The sequence below is a fragment of the Acomys russatus genome, chromosome 14 (assembly GCF_903995435.1).
Source record: "Acomys russatus chromosome 14, mAcoRus1.1, whole genome shotgun sequence".
NCBI lineage: Eukaryota > Metazoa > Chordata > Mammalia > Rodentia > Muridae > Acomys > Acomys russatus.
The window spans coordinates 28586644-28603362 of record NC_067150.1 but is presented as its reverse complement, the minus strand read 5'-3'; the positions used below and the strand labels follow the sequence as shown (position 1 = coordinate 28603362).

Sequence of the window (16719 nt, the reverse complement as noted above, 5' to 3'; positions counted from 1 at the left end):
AAGAAGCCCTGGGAACTGCTACACCAAGCCTAGAGGGGCACTTGTCAGTGCAGTGTTCAGTGGCCCAATAGTGGGTCTCTGTGGCTGCAGCAGAGGCAGCAGGAAAGAGGCCCTAGCCTCACATTAGCGTGTGTGTGTGTGTGTTTGTGTGTGTGTGTGTGTGCGCGCGCGCGCGCGCGCACGCGTGCGCAGGGGCCAGTGTTCCACTGGCTTCTGGGGAAGGAGGGTCGAAGCTTCTGGAGTTTCTCTGTGCTGAGGTGGGTGGAGGGCAGGAGAGAGCTGGCTTGGTAAGATTCCTGTCTCCCTGCACCCTGGGTGGCTGAGCCAGATCCCTGACAAGCCTGGGCAGACCAGGGCTTGCTCTCTGGAACAGCCAAGAGCCCCAGGCTATATGCCTAGGGCTATGTGTCCCCTGCCAGCAGAGTCAGGCTGTTTTCTAGTGTCAACCTCACCTTTGTTCCAGGATCTCTCCCCAACTTTCACAGAGTTCACTTGCCAAAGCTCGTCTCTCTCCAGTTCAGGCAACTGACAGCACAACACAAACAAAGGTAGACAGACACTGGTGTCAGTGCAGCAGTGTGAGAAAGTTCCTAAATGTCTTCCACCCACTAACTCCTGTAGCTCTCATTCCAACACTTCAGGGACAGTGCTGTCGTCACCCTCAAGTTATGTAGGTAAGGAGAATTAAGCAACAGAGGGGATTGGCCACTTGCCCTTGCTCACATAGCTAGTGAATGCAGACTCAGGGTGTACACCCAGCTACCTGGCCCCAAACCTCTATTCTCATCCTCTACCTTGCATTACAGATGTTGTGTCTGGCAATTTCTCTTGCAGCCCCTGCAAGTTCCAGGGTGGTGCCCTTCAGGCTGTTCCAGGCAGTCTCTTGTCTTTTGAAATTTATGTGTTTGGTGTCTGACTGTAGGTTGGTTATTAGAGTCATGAAGAGTGAAAAGCAAGTCTTTTGTTCCAGAAGGTTGTGAGATTTTGTGCCTTATTTTCAGGGTCAGGAGCAGAGAGTTGGCTGATTGGTGATCCAGAGGGGAGGACATGCTTTACTGAATGCTAACAAAAGCTGAGAGGCAGCACATGGGGTCACCATGTATCAGGAAAGGATCTGAGCCTCTAGGAGGCCATATGCCTAGGGTCACCCAGCAGAAAAGGTAAACCCAAACTCAGGTCTCCCCCACATTGCCTCCCTGTCCCAGAGCTGCTGGGATGGGATGTTTTGTGCTCACTGGTGTGTCACCTGCCTATGTTGACCTGGCTTTAGAAAAACTGGGCTGCAGTCTTGAAAGAGTACCAATTTTAGGCTAAGGCGGCCTTTGTTCCAGTCTTGCCTCTGCTGTGTCTCCAGCATCACACTGGATGAGCTTTGAATTCCTGCCTCTCGCTTTCCTCATTAACAAAAGTGCAACAGAACCGTCTGCATCCTCAGACCCACTGTGAAAGTGCAGGCTGCTGGTTCGAAGCTGGGTGCTGATATATGGATGGAATGGGAGTCCATGGAAGAACATACCTGAGTACTACAAGAGGGGGCATGCGGGGCTCTTCAGAAACACCAGCTATGCCATATGCTATTGACAATAGTGAGAAGGACTTAACTATAGCCAGGTGATGCTAGACCAGAACATTCGAATATAGTCTGCTCAGGAAAATTACAGGATCCTCCCTCCAAGACAAGGTTTCTCTGTGTAGTAGTCCTGGCTGTCTTGGAACTCACCATGTAGCCCAGACCTGGCCTCAAACTCACAGAGATCGCCTGGCCTGTGTCTGCTTCCCAAGTGTTGGCATTAAAGGTGTGAGCACCTTCACACCTGGCTCAGGGTTTGTTGCTAATTAAAACTGCTATTCTTGGATGTAATTCCAGCACTTGGGAGACAAAGACAGGATCTTCTCAAGTTCAACTCTAGCCTGATCTGCATAGTGATGTCTAGGCCAGCCTGGGCTACAGAGTGAGACTATAGCAATGAAACAAACAGACACAAATATAAACAAACACTGTCCTACTTAGTGTTGCTATGCTGTGATGGAACACCATGACCAAAAACACGTTGCTGAGGAAAAGAGTTATTTGGATTTTACACTTCCACAGCACTCATCCAAGGAAGTCAGAGCAGGAACCTGGAGGCAGGAGCAAAGGCCATGAAGGGTGCTGCTTATTGGCTTGCTCCTCATGGCTTGGTCAGCCTGATTTCTTATAGAACCCAGGACCACCATCTCAGGGTAGTAACACCTGGGCCCTCCCCATCAATCACTAATTAAGAAAATGCTCTACTGGGAGAATGGGGAAATAGAAGGATCCAGAGGGTCCTGGAAAACTACAAGAGGATAGCTTTCCAAAGTGGTTGTACTAGTTTGCATTCCCGAAATTTGTGGACAAATGGATTGATCTAGAAATTATCATAATGAGTGAGTTCACCCAGAAGCAAAAAGAGACAAACAGTATATACTCACTTCTATCAAAACACTAGTCCAAGGGATACGTCCCATGAAAAACTTTACTTACCAGGAAAGTGGGTCAGAGGAGAGGACATCCTATTGAGACTTTAGGTGAGAGTAGCTTGGAAAAATGGGGAAATAGTAGGATCCACAGGGTCGTGGAAACCTACAAGAAGAACTTTATGACAGGCAGATCTGGGTCCTGGGGTCCTCCTCAAACTAAGGCACCAGCCAAGGAGAATATAGGCAGTAAACTTCAAACCCCTACCAAGACCTAGCCGATGAACAGGATATTCTCCACCATTGAGTGGAGAGTGAGATCTGACTCTCACACGAACTCTGGTGCCCCTTTTCTGACCACGTCCCCTGGATGGGGAGGGCTGGTGCCACTCAGAGGAAGGATAGCAAGTTACCAAGAAGAGGCTCGATAGTCTAAGAGCATATATAGGGGGAGGAGGTCTCCCTCAATCACAGACATAGGGGAGGGGAGAAGGGGGGAAGTGGGAGGGAGGGAGGAATGGGAGGAAACAGGGGAAGGGCTAACAATTGAGATGTAATATGAATAAATTAATAAAAAATTAAATTAAATTAAAAAAAAAAAAAAAGAAAACTACAAGAGGAACTGTATGACAGGCGGATCTGGGCCCTGGAGTCCTCCTCAGATTATGGCACCAGCCAAGGAAAATATAGGCAGTAAACCTTCGAATCCCTACCCAGACTAGCCGATGGACAGGACATTCTTCACCGTTAAGTGGAAAAGGAGATCTGACTTTCACACAAACTCTGGTGCCCCATATTTGACCATGTCCCCTGGATGGGGAGGCCTGGTGGCACTCAGAGGAAGGATAACAGGTCACCAAGAAGAGACTCGATACCCTATGAGCATATACAGGGGGAGGAGGTCTCCCTCAGTCACAGACATAGGGGAGGGGAGTAGAGGGGGAAGCGGGAGGGAGGGAGGAATGGGAGGATACAAGGGATGGGCTAACAATTGAGATGTAATGAATAAATTAATAAAAAAAAAGAAAATGCTCTACAGCTGACTCTTAACCCCTACCACCACCCCCCCACACACACACAGGGTTTGTCTGTGTAGACTTGGCTGTCCTGGACTCACTTTGTAGACCAGGCTGGCCTCAAACTCACAGAGATCCACCTGCCTCTGCCTCCCAGAGTTCTGGGATTACCTTCCACCTGGGAGCACCTCACCTGGCTTTACAAACAGATCTTATAGAGGCATTTTCTCAATTGATGTTTCCTCCTTTCAGATAACTCTAACTTGTGTCAAGATGACAGGAAACTATCTAGCATAAATGATGCCTGGTCAACTTGACACACAACATACGCATCACTGTTAAGCTATGACCTTTCCTTTCTTGTTCATCACCAAGATCACATATTAGTAACACTGCAATATGAAATATTTTACAAACTAAAAAATCTCACAGCTTTTACAAATACAAACATTTTAAAATTTGATCTCTTAAAAATCTAAAGTTTCTTTTAAAACCTAAAAACTCTTTAAAAATTCCAAAGGACATTTTGGAAATCTCTACAGACATCTGGTTCTGTAGAACACTAGTACCCAAGCTCAGGCTAGGCTGCTGCTGCAGTAGAGATCCTGCAGGACACCACACTGTAGAGCCATCCAAGCCAAAGTATTGATGGCGCCTCCTGAGAAACCTGGATTCAACATCTACCACTTTGTTTACTTATTTGTGTTGCCACATTGTATGTGTTGAGGTCAGAGACCAGCTTGCAAGAGTTGTTTTTTTCCATCTACCATGTGGGTCCCAGGGTTTAAACTCAAGGCCATGTGGCCTTTAACCCTGAGCCATCCCGTCAGTACCCCACCCAGTGCTTCTGAAGTGTTTGTAAGCAGAAGACATTGTTCTAAGTGCTTCTCGGGTAATTAGCACACTTCTTCTTCCAGTATTATGACATAAGATCTGTTGCTGTCTTCATTTGGTAGATGGGGAAGTTAGCACACACAGAACTTAAGTAACTGGACCAAATTCCGGGTGGTGGTGGTGGTGGTGGGGACAGTCCTACTCAGAGTGAATGAGGAGCAGACAGAGGCAGGCCTTGAGCCCAGACAACCTGGCTCCAGAGTCCACACGGAGCCACCAATCTATGCTGTACTACCTCTGCTAAAGGGAGCCACTGGGCTTCAAGCTCCAATTCCTGCTTTGCATTCAGAAAGCCATATAACTAGACATGTGCGTATAAAAAGTAAGAAACCTTTGGTCACTGTGCCTGGAACATGAAGGTCAGGGGTGGCTGTAGTTAATTTCATGAGGGACCAGAAAGTCATCATCAAAAGCTTTGTCCTGACAGGAATGTGGCTCAGCTCATGAAGGTAATGATCTTACTAGTAAGGCCATGCTGTATCATTGTAGATGTCAAGACAACCGTGGTGTACCCTGCCACAGAGAAACACCTGCAGAAATACATGCGCCAGGACCTCCGCCTGATCCGAGAGACTGGAGAGGACTACAGGAGCATCACCTTACCCCATCTGGAGTCTCAGAGCCTCAGCATCCAGGTGACTAACTGCCACGGCTCATGAACTGTTGATCTCTTCTTCCAAGCACTTGTTGGGGTCATCCCAGAGATAGTACACAATTAACCTGAAGGCCTGAGCAATATGTGTGACTGTGAGCCTGCAAAATGGAACATGGATGGAGCCTTTTGGTGTGTGCTGGTTGCCATTTTATTCAGTCAGGGCAGGCTTTGTGGGCCCTTTATGAAGTACTGGGCATGCCACCCTAAGAAATCCATCCCACTGGAGAACTTTTATCTGCTCTGGGATAGCCCTATATTGTCTCTTCACTAAAGATCTATGAATGGGTAAAAGCCTTCTGGTGGGTTAGGTGATCCGGATCCAGCCTCGTATCCCTAGTCTTTCTTGTAGCACTCCAGCATGCAGGAGACAAGTCTTAGAGCAAAAATTTACCTGTCACTTACTCCCTTCACATATTTTCACAGCAGACTGTACAATGATCCCCAGTGTGTGTTTGGTATAGACCTGTGTATATAGGATGACAGAGTGTTCTGCCGGAGCCAGATGCAGGATGCTTAGCTCAGATATCCTGGCAGTTCTTTGGGTTTAGGCCCAATGCCAACTAGAGCCTGTGCCCAGAATTGGCCCCATGTGGATATTCACAGTTAAATATGATTGACACATATTGATGAGTCACTTCCTTGCCCACTCACTGGCACTCACTGATTCCTTCCCATTCTTGCTCATTCATGTTGGGCCTTTTTTTTTTTTTTTTAACTACCCTTTCCATATTCGGGTACATGGTGGAGACTCTCATGTGGGATGCTTACAGCCGTTCCTCCTGAGTTCAGAAGAAAGGTGGACACCGGGTGTGAGGTGAGGTTCTAGCAGGTGTAACAGAGAGAAATAAGGAAGGGGAGATTGTCAGGGCCTGGAGAAAGCTGTTCCCCTGGGAAAGTGGTGTGCTGACCCCCTAGGGCATAAGACCAGGAAGTGCAGTCATTGCCACTCAGCTCTTTCGGCTCTTTTGGCTCGGGATCGCCTATGTTCTCTCCTTTTTAACATTTGAGACAGGGTGTCCTAGTTTCATTTCAGTTGCTGTGATTAAAATATCCTGATAAAGAGCAACCTGGAGTGGGGCCTTATTTTAGCTCACAAGTCCAGAACCACAGCTCCCCACCGTTCATGACTGTGGGGAAGATACAGTGTCAGGAGCGGAGACAACTTGGTCACCCCACGTCCACAGTTCAATGAATATGTGCTTAGTGCTCAGCCAGCTTTCTCTGCGTTTACTCAGTCCAGGGCCCCAACCCAGGCAATGAGGCCGCCCACATTCAGGCTGGATCTTTCCACATCTGCTAAGTCAACTAAGACAATGCCCTACAGTAGTGGTTCTCAACCTTCCTACCGCTGTGACCCTCTAATGCAGGTCTTCGTGTTGTGGTGACCCCGGCCATCACTGCTACTTCATAACTGTAACTTTGCTACTGTAATGGATCATAGAGTAAATATCTGGCATGCAGAGTATCTGACATGTGACCCCTGTGAAAGGGTCCTTCAGCCCCCAAAGGGGTTGTGACCCACAGGTTGAGAAATGCTGCCAAACAGGCGTGCCCACAACCTGATCTAGCAAGCTGGATTTCATTGAGACGTTCTCTTCCCAGGTGACCAAGTTGTGTTTAGTTGACAATTAAAACCAACCATCATGCAGTCTCAAGTAACCCAGGCTGTCCTCAAACTCACTGTAGCAGAAGATGCCCCTACTGCACCAGTCCCCCAGATACTAGGGCCACAGATGTGTGTCTCTACACTCAGTTCATGTGATACTGGGGTTCAACATGGGGGAGGGGGTAGGCACATGGATCCTAGGCAAGTACTCCCCAGCCCCTTTCTTTTTTAAAAATGCCCTGACATTTGTTCTGTCTTCTGAGTACAGAAGAAGTATCTCTCGCCATTCCTAGATAACTTCTGTATAGGATCCTCGAGGGACCATTTGGGGGCTGTTTGTACATATCTGGGATTCAAGAGAGAAGAAGCCCTTGCCTAGCTGATGTGAGTCCTTACTGTGAACCATTACCCAGGTCTACTTGCAAACAAAAGTAATTCAGCAAAGCTCCTGTCTTCCAGATCTTGATTGACAGAAATTTCTAGCATAACTGGCAGCCGACTCTGTATTCGTGACTGTCTGCTGTGTTTGAGGCCCTGTGAAGGGCTTTAAGGAGACTCCCAGCTGACAAGCTCTTGCTAATGTCCAAAATCTCTCAGGGAAGATGGACGTGCAGATAGGCAGTTGTGATCATGACACGGGTGGAGGATGTGCAGATAGGCAGTTGTGATCATGACACGGGTGGACTATGTGAACATAGTGCTGTGATGAGAGGGACGGGTGCAGACATGGGTCATAGAGACGGACTTCTCCCCTTGAGTCTTAGACCATATGTAGACAAGGCAGAGGGAAGAACAGGTCCAAAGGTTCAGTATTGATGTGTTTAGTCACTGGCAACACGAGGCTCAGTGGGAACAGCCCTGAGTGGCCTAGAGGAGGTCTGTGGACTGTGTTCAGGAGACTGGAAGTTCACAAGCACTTGGGGGACATTCTTAAAAACAGCAGCAAGAGACTCTGTTTTGTATCCACTGTCTGGCCCTTCAAGGACTGTAAGGAGGCATGTGCATTTTGTTTTCTTAATGAAACTTTTTACATCTTATCCATTTTGTTAAGTGTGTGGGTGTGCATGTATTCATAGTGTGTGCAGGTGGAGATAAGAGGACTTCTTATGGGTTTTGGGGATCAGACTCAGGTTATCAAGCTTGGTAGTAAAGTGCCTTTATCTATAAGCCATCTTGACAGTCCCACATGTACATTTAAAAATGTATGCTATTGGGGCTGGAGAGATACTCAGTGGTTAAGAGCACTGGCTGTTGTTCCAGAGATCCTGAGTTCAAGGCCCAGTAACCACATGGTGGCTCACAACCATCTATAATGAGATCCTCTTCTGTCATATACTTGTGGAGGTCAGAGGTTGATGTTGGACGTCTACCTCCGTCATTCTCCACCTTATTTACTAAGTTGAGAGCATGCAGATCCAGCCAGCCTGGCTAGCCAGCTTGCCCTGGGAGCTCCCTGTCTATGTCTCCTGAGCACTAAGATAGATTACTAGCAGTGGCTTTTTTTATGTGGCTCCTAGGGATCTGAACTCAGGTTGGCCTATTTGCTTGTGTGGCATGTGCTTCATCTCTTGAGCCATTTTTCCAGCCCTAAATATCTGATGTCTCTAAGGGTGAGATCAAATTTTAACAAGTGCAAGTAGAGCAGGATTAGAAACCGACATGGATCCAAAGCAGAAGGAACCATTCAGGAGGAAGCCGTCAGTAGATTACAGGGTTCAGAATGGAGATACAGAGAGGAAGGACTGTCGGGTGACCCCGGGTTCTACTGGGGTGGAGCCTTCTTAACAGGCAACATGTTGACCGCTGGGAGAGGGGAGCTTATGTAGAAGATGGCATGTTCAGTTGGGGTTTATTGAGCACATGCTGGGTGCCAGGAACTGCTGTAGGCATTTTTACATGCATTACCTCAACTCTTCCCACCAGGCCTTTTGGAAGCAAGACAGAGAAACAGGCTATCTGGTTCCAGTGTCTGGGTTCTTAGCAAGTTACTCTGTCTGGTTCCTCAAATTTGAAGTACTTATAATTTCGTAGTAAAAGTTCAGTAAAAGACACAAAATGCAGCGGTGTCTGGACCTGAAGCCTTCAAGGTCATCTGGCTAAACGTGTACATGTGCAAGTTGTCACATCCAGCTTCTGCATCACGAAGTGTTTGGATTCTCATCCTTCTGGCCAAGAGCAGTGGGGCATCTCCCTTAATCCCTGAGCCGAGGTATCCTTGTCTGGAAATTGTGACTCACAGCTCCTCCCTGTTAGGTTCGTGAGAACTGAGAGGCATCCCGTTTGTCCTGTACCCGTTGCTGTTGCCAGCAGAGAAAAATGATTTCGAGTGGAGCTGCCGTTACCACACACAGATAGTACGGAGGAATGGGGAAGGAGTGTGCTGTGCAGACACCTGGGTGGCATAGTCCGGAGGGACAGAATGGCCAGAGGAGAAGGGCAGGATGTGTGAGTAGAGTGAAGAACGGGAGGGGCCATCGACCTGGACCAGGGTGTCTCCTGGGAGGTCAGGGAGGAAAGAGGACTTAGAAGTCATTGCCAGTGTCACACTGTAGCTCCATGGCTTCTAGAAAGCACAGCCTACCAGGACTGGCTTTTGAGGGCAGTCCTCCCATTCCCTGACCCTGTGTGATTCGTGTGAATTCTGTGTGAATTTCGCCCTTTGCTATCCCAGCCTGTCTTCTCCGGGCTGCTGGCCGTGAGACTTCCTGTGGATGTAGGTTCCTGCCCTTGGCCTGGCCTTTCCTAGGAAGCAGGACGTGCTATGCCGAGGCTCCTGGGCTTGGAATTGTTTGAGCTTGCCTGAACTTCCTCACTCCTGTTTCTTCCTCATCTGCAAATTGGGGATGACACAACAGGTTTCTGTGGCGCATAGAGCAGCACAGCTATGGGGCAGCTTTAGCTGTCCTCGCATATGCATGTGGCCACTCAGCCTCCAGTCATTTGGCTGCCTCCATTAAACTGTCCCATTGTTGCCTCTGCACTGTTGCTGTTCCTTGGGTGCCTCCTTCAAGCAGGCTCCAAGATTGTGCTTTTATGTGCATGCCCTGGTCAAAATCTTCCCCATAAGCCTCATGCACAGAGGCTGTTTTGGGAAAGAGGATTCACTTGCTTGCCCATGGTGGAAGCAAATCAGGGTGGAGCTGAGGAGCTGTCGTGCTCTAGAGCTCCTTCACAGTGCATGCTGCTCTTCAGTGGGAAGTGTGTGCCTCTAGGCAAGGGATAGTCCCAGAGGTGCACCGGGACTTTCCATGGTAGAAGTAGGGGGTCTCCCTCTTTCCTCTGTTTCTGAGAGCCTTGAATCAGCTTTGCTGGCTCTTTTCCCTCTGGCAGCACATGCCCAAAGATGTCTTTGGTGGCAGAGGAAATGTTTCTGGAAGAATCTTGGCCCACTAGCTTGTGTGTGGCTCAGCCACAGGTACTTTGTGAAGAAGCCATCTCCAAGTTGAAGGGCTCTAGCAGGCTCAGGCATGACAAACATGATGTTGGCTGACCTTCCTCTTTCCCCTTCCCCTCTCCTTTGTAAACCTCAGATTACATCCCTGAAGCTAGCCACCAACGTCTGTTCCCTAATTTGGACACTTTCTTATGCCAGAGTCATTCCAAAGGTTGAGCACCAAGGTCAGCTATCAAAGGACTGAAGTTCATCAATCAAGAGCCCCCCTTTTGGCTACCCTAATTAACATGTCTAATTAAAACACACCACCCCATCCTAGCCCATTCTAACACAGGCCTCCCCTTTTTTTCTCTTATAAAAAAATCACACCTGCAGAATCATTTATTGCCGTTTTCTGCCTGAGTCAGAAATCAGCCACTTTACCTATCTTCCTCACTTAATAAAGGATCTGTCTGTGAAAATAGGTGTGTGGGTGTGGTCTGTGCCTAACCTGGGGGTTTAGGAGGGAGTCCCCTCCCCTTTTTTTTCCGAGTTCCTTTACAAGTTCTGCAGACCTGGCTTGTCCTGTAAACTAGTTGTGGGGTCTGCAAACCCTCAGGACTGAAGTATCTCCTTGAGTAATTATGGGGACCCCACGGAAGTCCTCTACTCTCTGTCCCCAGGCCAGCCCCCTGCTGTGGCCTTTGGGGACGCCACCTGTGTCAGTACTTCTTAGAGTAGAGAGAAGCTTGTCACCCCCTCCCTTCTCTGTCCATGAGCTGAATTCCTTCTGAATTGGAGGAAGAAGAGGTAGTGGTGTGGCCCCAGCTGCTTATTTTACCCCGTTTGCAGCAGCTTTGGGTTTTGGATACGGGGCACTCCTGGGTGCACATCGGCTCTCACGGCTGGGGAAATAGCAAAGGACCAGAGGCACCTGGGCTCCTGAGCCTGCCTTCCTCACAGAGGCCCCCAGATGGAACTATACAGTGATGTCCTTGGAGTCTCTTCAGGTCTGGGGAAGGGTCCTCCAAAGACTCTGAGCTGCTGATCAGAAGGTAGTAAGAGGGCTGGAAATCTTGTGAGAGTGTCATTGAGACTCCCTGTGTCTGTGTGACTTCCTGTTTTGCTTTGATTTCTAGGGCCTGTCAGCAAGGCCTGCTGATACATAGCATATCAAGCAGCTCCAGGTGACGACAGTTCTTCCACACTCACTGGCCTATAGAAGAACCAAAGGTTTTACTGCCCTGTGGCTGGCTGCCATTAAAGAAAGAAATTCCTGTGCTCTTGTCCTCCTCAAATGATCCATGTACATACAGCGTTCCCCCTGCCTCGGTGGGCCCTGGAGAGGTTCATATAGGAGCAAGGGTGGGGTATATATGTCTGTATGGACCAGGAGAAACCTAAAGGGCCCAGCTGTGTCTGAGCTCAGAGGCCTGTTTAATGACAGTGATAACCAGGAGTCAGCTATGGTGGAAATGAAGAGTCCTCCAAAGCCAGTGATTGTCCATCTGGAGTTTGTGGCCTTTCATAGCTAGACCATTTCCCTTGGAAGGTCCCAGTCAGTAGAAGTGGCTTCATAAACTCTTTTCTTTCCTTCCAGTGGGTATATAACATTCTTGACAAGAAGGCTGAAGCTGACCGGATTGTTTACGAGAACCCAGATCTTTCTGATGGCTTTGTCCTCATTCCAGACCTCAAGTGGAACCAGCAGCAGGTAAAGACCAGGCATGGGAGCACTCTAGCCTCTAAGCTCCCAGGCACTGCAGCCTCTGAGCTGCCACCACCATGCTGCTGGCCTGTCTCTGGAGGCCTGCCTCCCTTACATCACTAATTACTGTTACCCAGCAAGGAATGGCAATTGCTTTTGCTTCCATGGGTCAACCTAAAGCCTTTTCTGGCTCTGCTCTTAGCCAAAAGATATCATGGGGTGATGTTTGCCTGCCTCCATGGCTGTAGGCAAAGTTCTCTGTCCCCTCAGGCAGCCCCCACCTGGAAATTCTGAGTTAAAGCCTAGTTAGTCATGGGAAATAAGTGTGAACAGGAAGAACTTCCTTCTGAAACTGTTGAGGATGGAAATGTTCATGACTGCAGGCAGATTACAGTCTAGGGATGGAGGAGAGATGTAGACAGACTTGTACACAGCCCTGAATGTGCCCGAGCCCATGGCATAGAGAACAGAAATCATGAACCATCTGACCCAGGCCTGTCAGGAGCCCTTCTGGCCTACCAGTACAGCAGCCTGTTCATTGCCTGTCCTCTGTGAGACGCAAAAGGATTTGGAAAGTGGCTGCAACTCCTTGCTTCAGGAGTAGCAGTGAAGAAGCCAAGGTAAGTGTTTCACCTTGCTTGATAGCGAAGGTTGGCCCTTCCTAGCCTTTCCTTAGTTGTGTGTGAATAGTGCCATGTTTTATTCAGTGCCTCAACTCCTTGGCTTATGACAGCAGAGAACTCCATTGCTCCTTTAGAAGTTGGCAGCTTCCCCAGCAGTAAGATGGGTCATATCTGAGCTTCTGATTCTTGTAGTGGGGTTAGGGTCAAAGGAAAGATCAAGGAGATGGAAAAAACTGGAAAAACTGCAATTTTGAGGAGCCTTCCTGGCTCCCTTGAGTCTTGTTCACCACCCCCACTTCCCCAGGAACATATTGTTCTCCCTCTCTCTCTCCTCCTCTCTCTTTCTGCTGAGGATCAACCCTCAGGTGCTAAGCATATTAGGCAAAAGCTCTAGTCATGAGCTATCTCTCTAGCCTTTGCAATATGTATTTAGCCAGGCACGGTGTAATCCCAGCATTCCGGGAGGCAGAAGCAGGCAGATCTCTGAGTTTGAGGCCAGCCTGGTCTACAAAGGGAGTCCAGGACCGCCAAGGCTACACAGAGAAACCTTGTCCCAAAAACTAACAAAAAAGTATATATTTATAGTCCCCAAACTGGTGGCCCTGGGTATATTCATTTCATCCATTCAATAAGTATGTAGCAGGTTATCTAGTATTTTCTAGAGGTTATGCCTTCCACAGTCATGCTCCTCTTACTCCTTGCTTTGATGATAAAGTTTTGCTCTGTAGCCCAGGCTATCCTCAAACTTCTGATCCCCAGCCTTCCTAGATGTGTGCCACCGAACCTGACTTCCTCAGTTCTATTAAGAGATTACCTATATGTTCTTTTGTGGTTCCTTTTATGTTGGTACCATTAGATAGATCTAATACAAAGGCAGTATAGGAAGAGTAGGTTTCCTCACTCCACATTCCTCAGACCCCCTTCTTCAGAAGCCACTACTGTTACGTCATCTTAGCTTCCAGAAGTAATTTTTATATATTGTGGATATAAATGTGTATGCATGAACACACATTTTCAGTTTGTACAGCATAGGCTTTTTGGCCCAAAGTTCTCAGGCCAGGAATCCTTTCTTTGAGTCCCTAGAGGCTATGATAAAGCTAATACTTGTGCTGTCCCAGAAAACTTACTTTGATTTTTTTTCATCCAGCTTTTTTATAAAAAAAGTCTCCCTAAGGTGACCGATAAGCCCCCTAATGGAGTATGAGTCACAAGCCTCACCTGTCCTTATCTAGCTTTTTCAGCTCATTTTTCTGAGCAAGGAGGATCTTTGGCTACTTGCAGAAAACCTTCCATCATGTCTAATATCAAAGAATGGTTCCTTCTCCTTCTCACCTAACCTGTGAGCTGACATTAAGCGCCAGGCTCCACGCCTCAGTCCATGCCAGTGGAGCAGAGAGAAACTATCTGGTGTGATGTTTGGGATTTGCTCCCTGATACTGAAAATAAAGGCTTTTATTTATTTTGATTGTCCTGTGACAGTAACACACCCTACAGCCAAGATATATGCTCAAAATAAAGCACTTGTGTTTTCTTTTTTTCCCCTTGACTACTTACTAATGTGAAAGTACACCACCTGGGCACAAGACCTGAAGGGAGGACCCAAAATAGGGCTTGGGATCAAAGAAAGGCCTGATGGACACAGCTCAGACAGCAGTTTTGGGGCACAGCCCAGATTCTTGTAACTCTGGTGGGATGAATGACTGCCACAAAGAGAATGACACACTTGGACAGCAGGCCTCATGTGGATACTCTCATTCCCAGTTCTTAAGTTAGGACTCTTGGGGATGTGGCTGCATGACTCATGGTTCCCAAATCATCTCCTTGAGGAATCTGGCAGGTCAGGCCTCAGGACTAGGGGCTGCTGGATTCTCTCTGGACTTGGCTCCACAGCCTGGCACATGGATGTGATAACCAAGCAAGGCCAAGGTTTGGTGAGCAGGGAGTGTGTGGGAGGGGTTTCCGGGCAAGAGAAAGAATTCATTTGCTCTCTGGCACAAGATCTTGTTGACACTGGTTCTTTGCTGTGTTGTGACTCCAGATTTTCAGCCAGGCGCCATTTACAGGAAGGAAGGGCTCTCTGTGAACCACTGAGATAGGAAAAGAGAGAAATAGCTGACAGTAACGGTGGCGCTTATTGAAGACAGACCTAGGGACTCTTTCCCTCTGTGTGGTTCCCCACACCCCTGCATGCACCTTCGACTCCACATACATTGAGCTGCCAGCCTTTCGGAGCCTTCACCCCAGGTCCTCTGCCTTCCCTCAGAGGACTTTCTGGTCACCTAGCTGGCTGGACTCCCTTTCCTCTTGTGTGTTGATGACTTTGTCGTGGGGAGGTAGCTCAGTAGTAGAAGTTGTGATGGGCATGCAGAAGACCCTGGGTTCTGTCCTCAGTACCAAAGAAAAGGAGACCTGCCCTGCTTTTGTTTCATACAGCACAAAGACATGCCCATGGGTTAAGCTGCAAATTCTTCAGGACAAAGACCTGTGCTTGGCCCTTTCTGAACTTCTCCATCTCTCCCTGTCAACTCTGAAGACATTCGCAGATGATGCATTTTGTTGTTGTTGTTTGTAGTTTCTTTTTCTTCCTTTCTTTTCTTTCCCAGTTTCTTCTACTTTTTGAGACAGGGTCTTACTGTGTAGCCTAGAGTGACCTTGAACCCTCAGTCTTTCTGCCTGAGTGCTGGGATTACAGATGTGTAACACCATACCTAGACCCTTAAGATGTTTTAACAGAAAGAATACACAAGAAATCCTGTTCTTCAGCTAGTCCTTGTTAGCCAGGGCAGACAGACAGCTATAGTACGTGCTCATCAGTCCTGCTGTAGGGTCTCCTGGATTAGCCTTTTGGGTAGGAGTGCCCTACCTGGCAGCCTCCTTGCTGAACCTAGCACTGCACTGTTTTTCCCTTGATCTCTGCACAGCTTGATGACCTGTACTTGATTGCCATTTGCCATCGCCGGGGTATCAGATCACTTCGAGACCTCACTCCTGAGCACCTGCCACTGTTGAGGAACATTCTCCGGGAAGGACAAGTGAGTTGCTTCACAGTGCAGAAACCCAAGCTTCTAGCAGATTCCAGTGTGTCCCCTGCCCAGGTCTTTTCCCTCACTTTCCTCAAAGTCTGTCTGGATTTCAGTCTTTTTTTATATCGATTCCTAGCTTGTCCTGCCCAACACTCCAGCTCTACTTCCAATTATCTTTCCTTGCCCCTAGACTTGCCCTCCCCTGCCTTTGTCTGTAGTCCCATGTAGGATGCCCCTCTACCCCACAAGTAGACCCCTCAGGGTCCCTCCCATCCCAAAATTACCCGTCTTGTTCATGACAACCACCTTGTGCCAGAGGAATCCCTTGGATGTTGGTCACATGACTTTGACTTGTATATATGCACATACCTTCCTCACCTAGACTGAAGGCTGGCTGAATATTGCAGCACTTAATGCTCTGGAGGTTCTTTCTATCTGGGATGTTATAAGACAGGGAAAGGAGCCATCAGGGCAGGAGAGGGTGAGACAAGAGTGGCTAGCAGCTTGTGTCTGTGGTCCTGGCCCACCATTTGAGTCCTAACTGTCTCAGGGTCCTTGAACAGATCACTTCCTTTGCCTCCGAGGTTCCTCAGGATCTATCTGGGATGGATCCCTTTTGAAGCTACCACTGTATGAGCTTAGCCTCAGCCTTTTTTGTTGTTGTTGTTGTTTTTGGATTATGTAAAGACACCTGTCCTGCCAGGGACCAAGAGTCACACAGGTGCCTAGCCAGGATGCCCTCTTCCCCTTCCAGGACAGTATTGGGGTGCACACTAGATACTGCCCCCCATACCCTTGTACCCTAACTACCTTCTCCTCTTGGTGCCTTTCTCTGCCTTTTCCTTTTTGGAGCCACTAGTTTCTCAAGAAGTAGCCTTTGGGTATTCCCAGTGGCACAGCGTGGTCTCACTTCCCTGCCCCGGCAGTTTTGCCGGCTCACCCTGCCCATCAGCCCTGCTTATCCCAGAAAACCCTCCAGTCCACCCTGCTGCTGTGGTTTTCCAATGGTACCACCAAAGGCAGAGTATGATTTGGGGTTAAATTTTGAGCCCACAGGGGCCCGAGTCTTTTTTCCCTCTGACAGAGCTGTGGGGTTGGTAGACCACTTCCTGTCTCCAACCACTTCCTTGCTCTCTGAGCAAGGTGGACGTGGGGAAAGGAGCCAGGGCCAACTTCAGTGCTTTCTTCTTTTGCAAGGAGCTCTGCTGGGGTCTGAGGGCCCTTCCTGAAACCCCTCCCTGTGTCCCTTTTACCAAGTTGCTAGCACAGCCCCATCTCCACAGCCTTACTGCCTGCTTCAGGATTGTTCAGGTGCTGCAGGTCCCCAGTCTTGGGACCCTGGGCCAACCTTAGGAGCTGGGACTTCCTAGACTGCCAAAGGA

The 16719-nt window shown here is 48.5% G+C and overlaps 1 protein-coding gene across 1 annotated transcript in view; it reads left to right on the top strand.

Annotated features, from left to right (window-relative positions):
• Window positions 1-16719, top strand: part of Dcps (decapping enzyme, scavenger) — a 53691-nt gene that overhangs the window by 36178 nt on the left and 794 nt on the right. The window contains exons 3-5 of the mRNA XM_051156144.1: window positions 4839-4984; window positions 11584-11697; window positions 15236-15346. Of these exons, the coding sequence (XP_051012101.1) occupies window positions 4839-4984; window positions 11584-11697; window positions 15236-15346 (371 nt within the window). The remainder of the gene's footprint in view (window positions 1-4838; window positions 4985-11583; window positions 11698-15235; window positions 15347-16719) is intronic.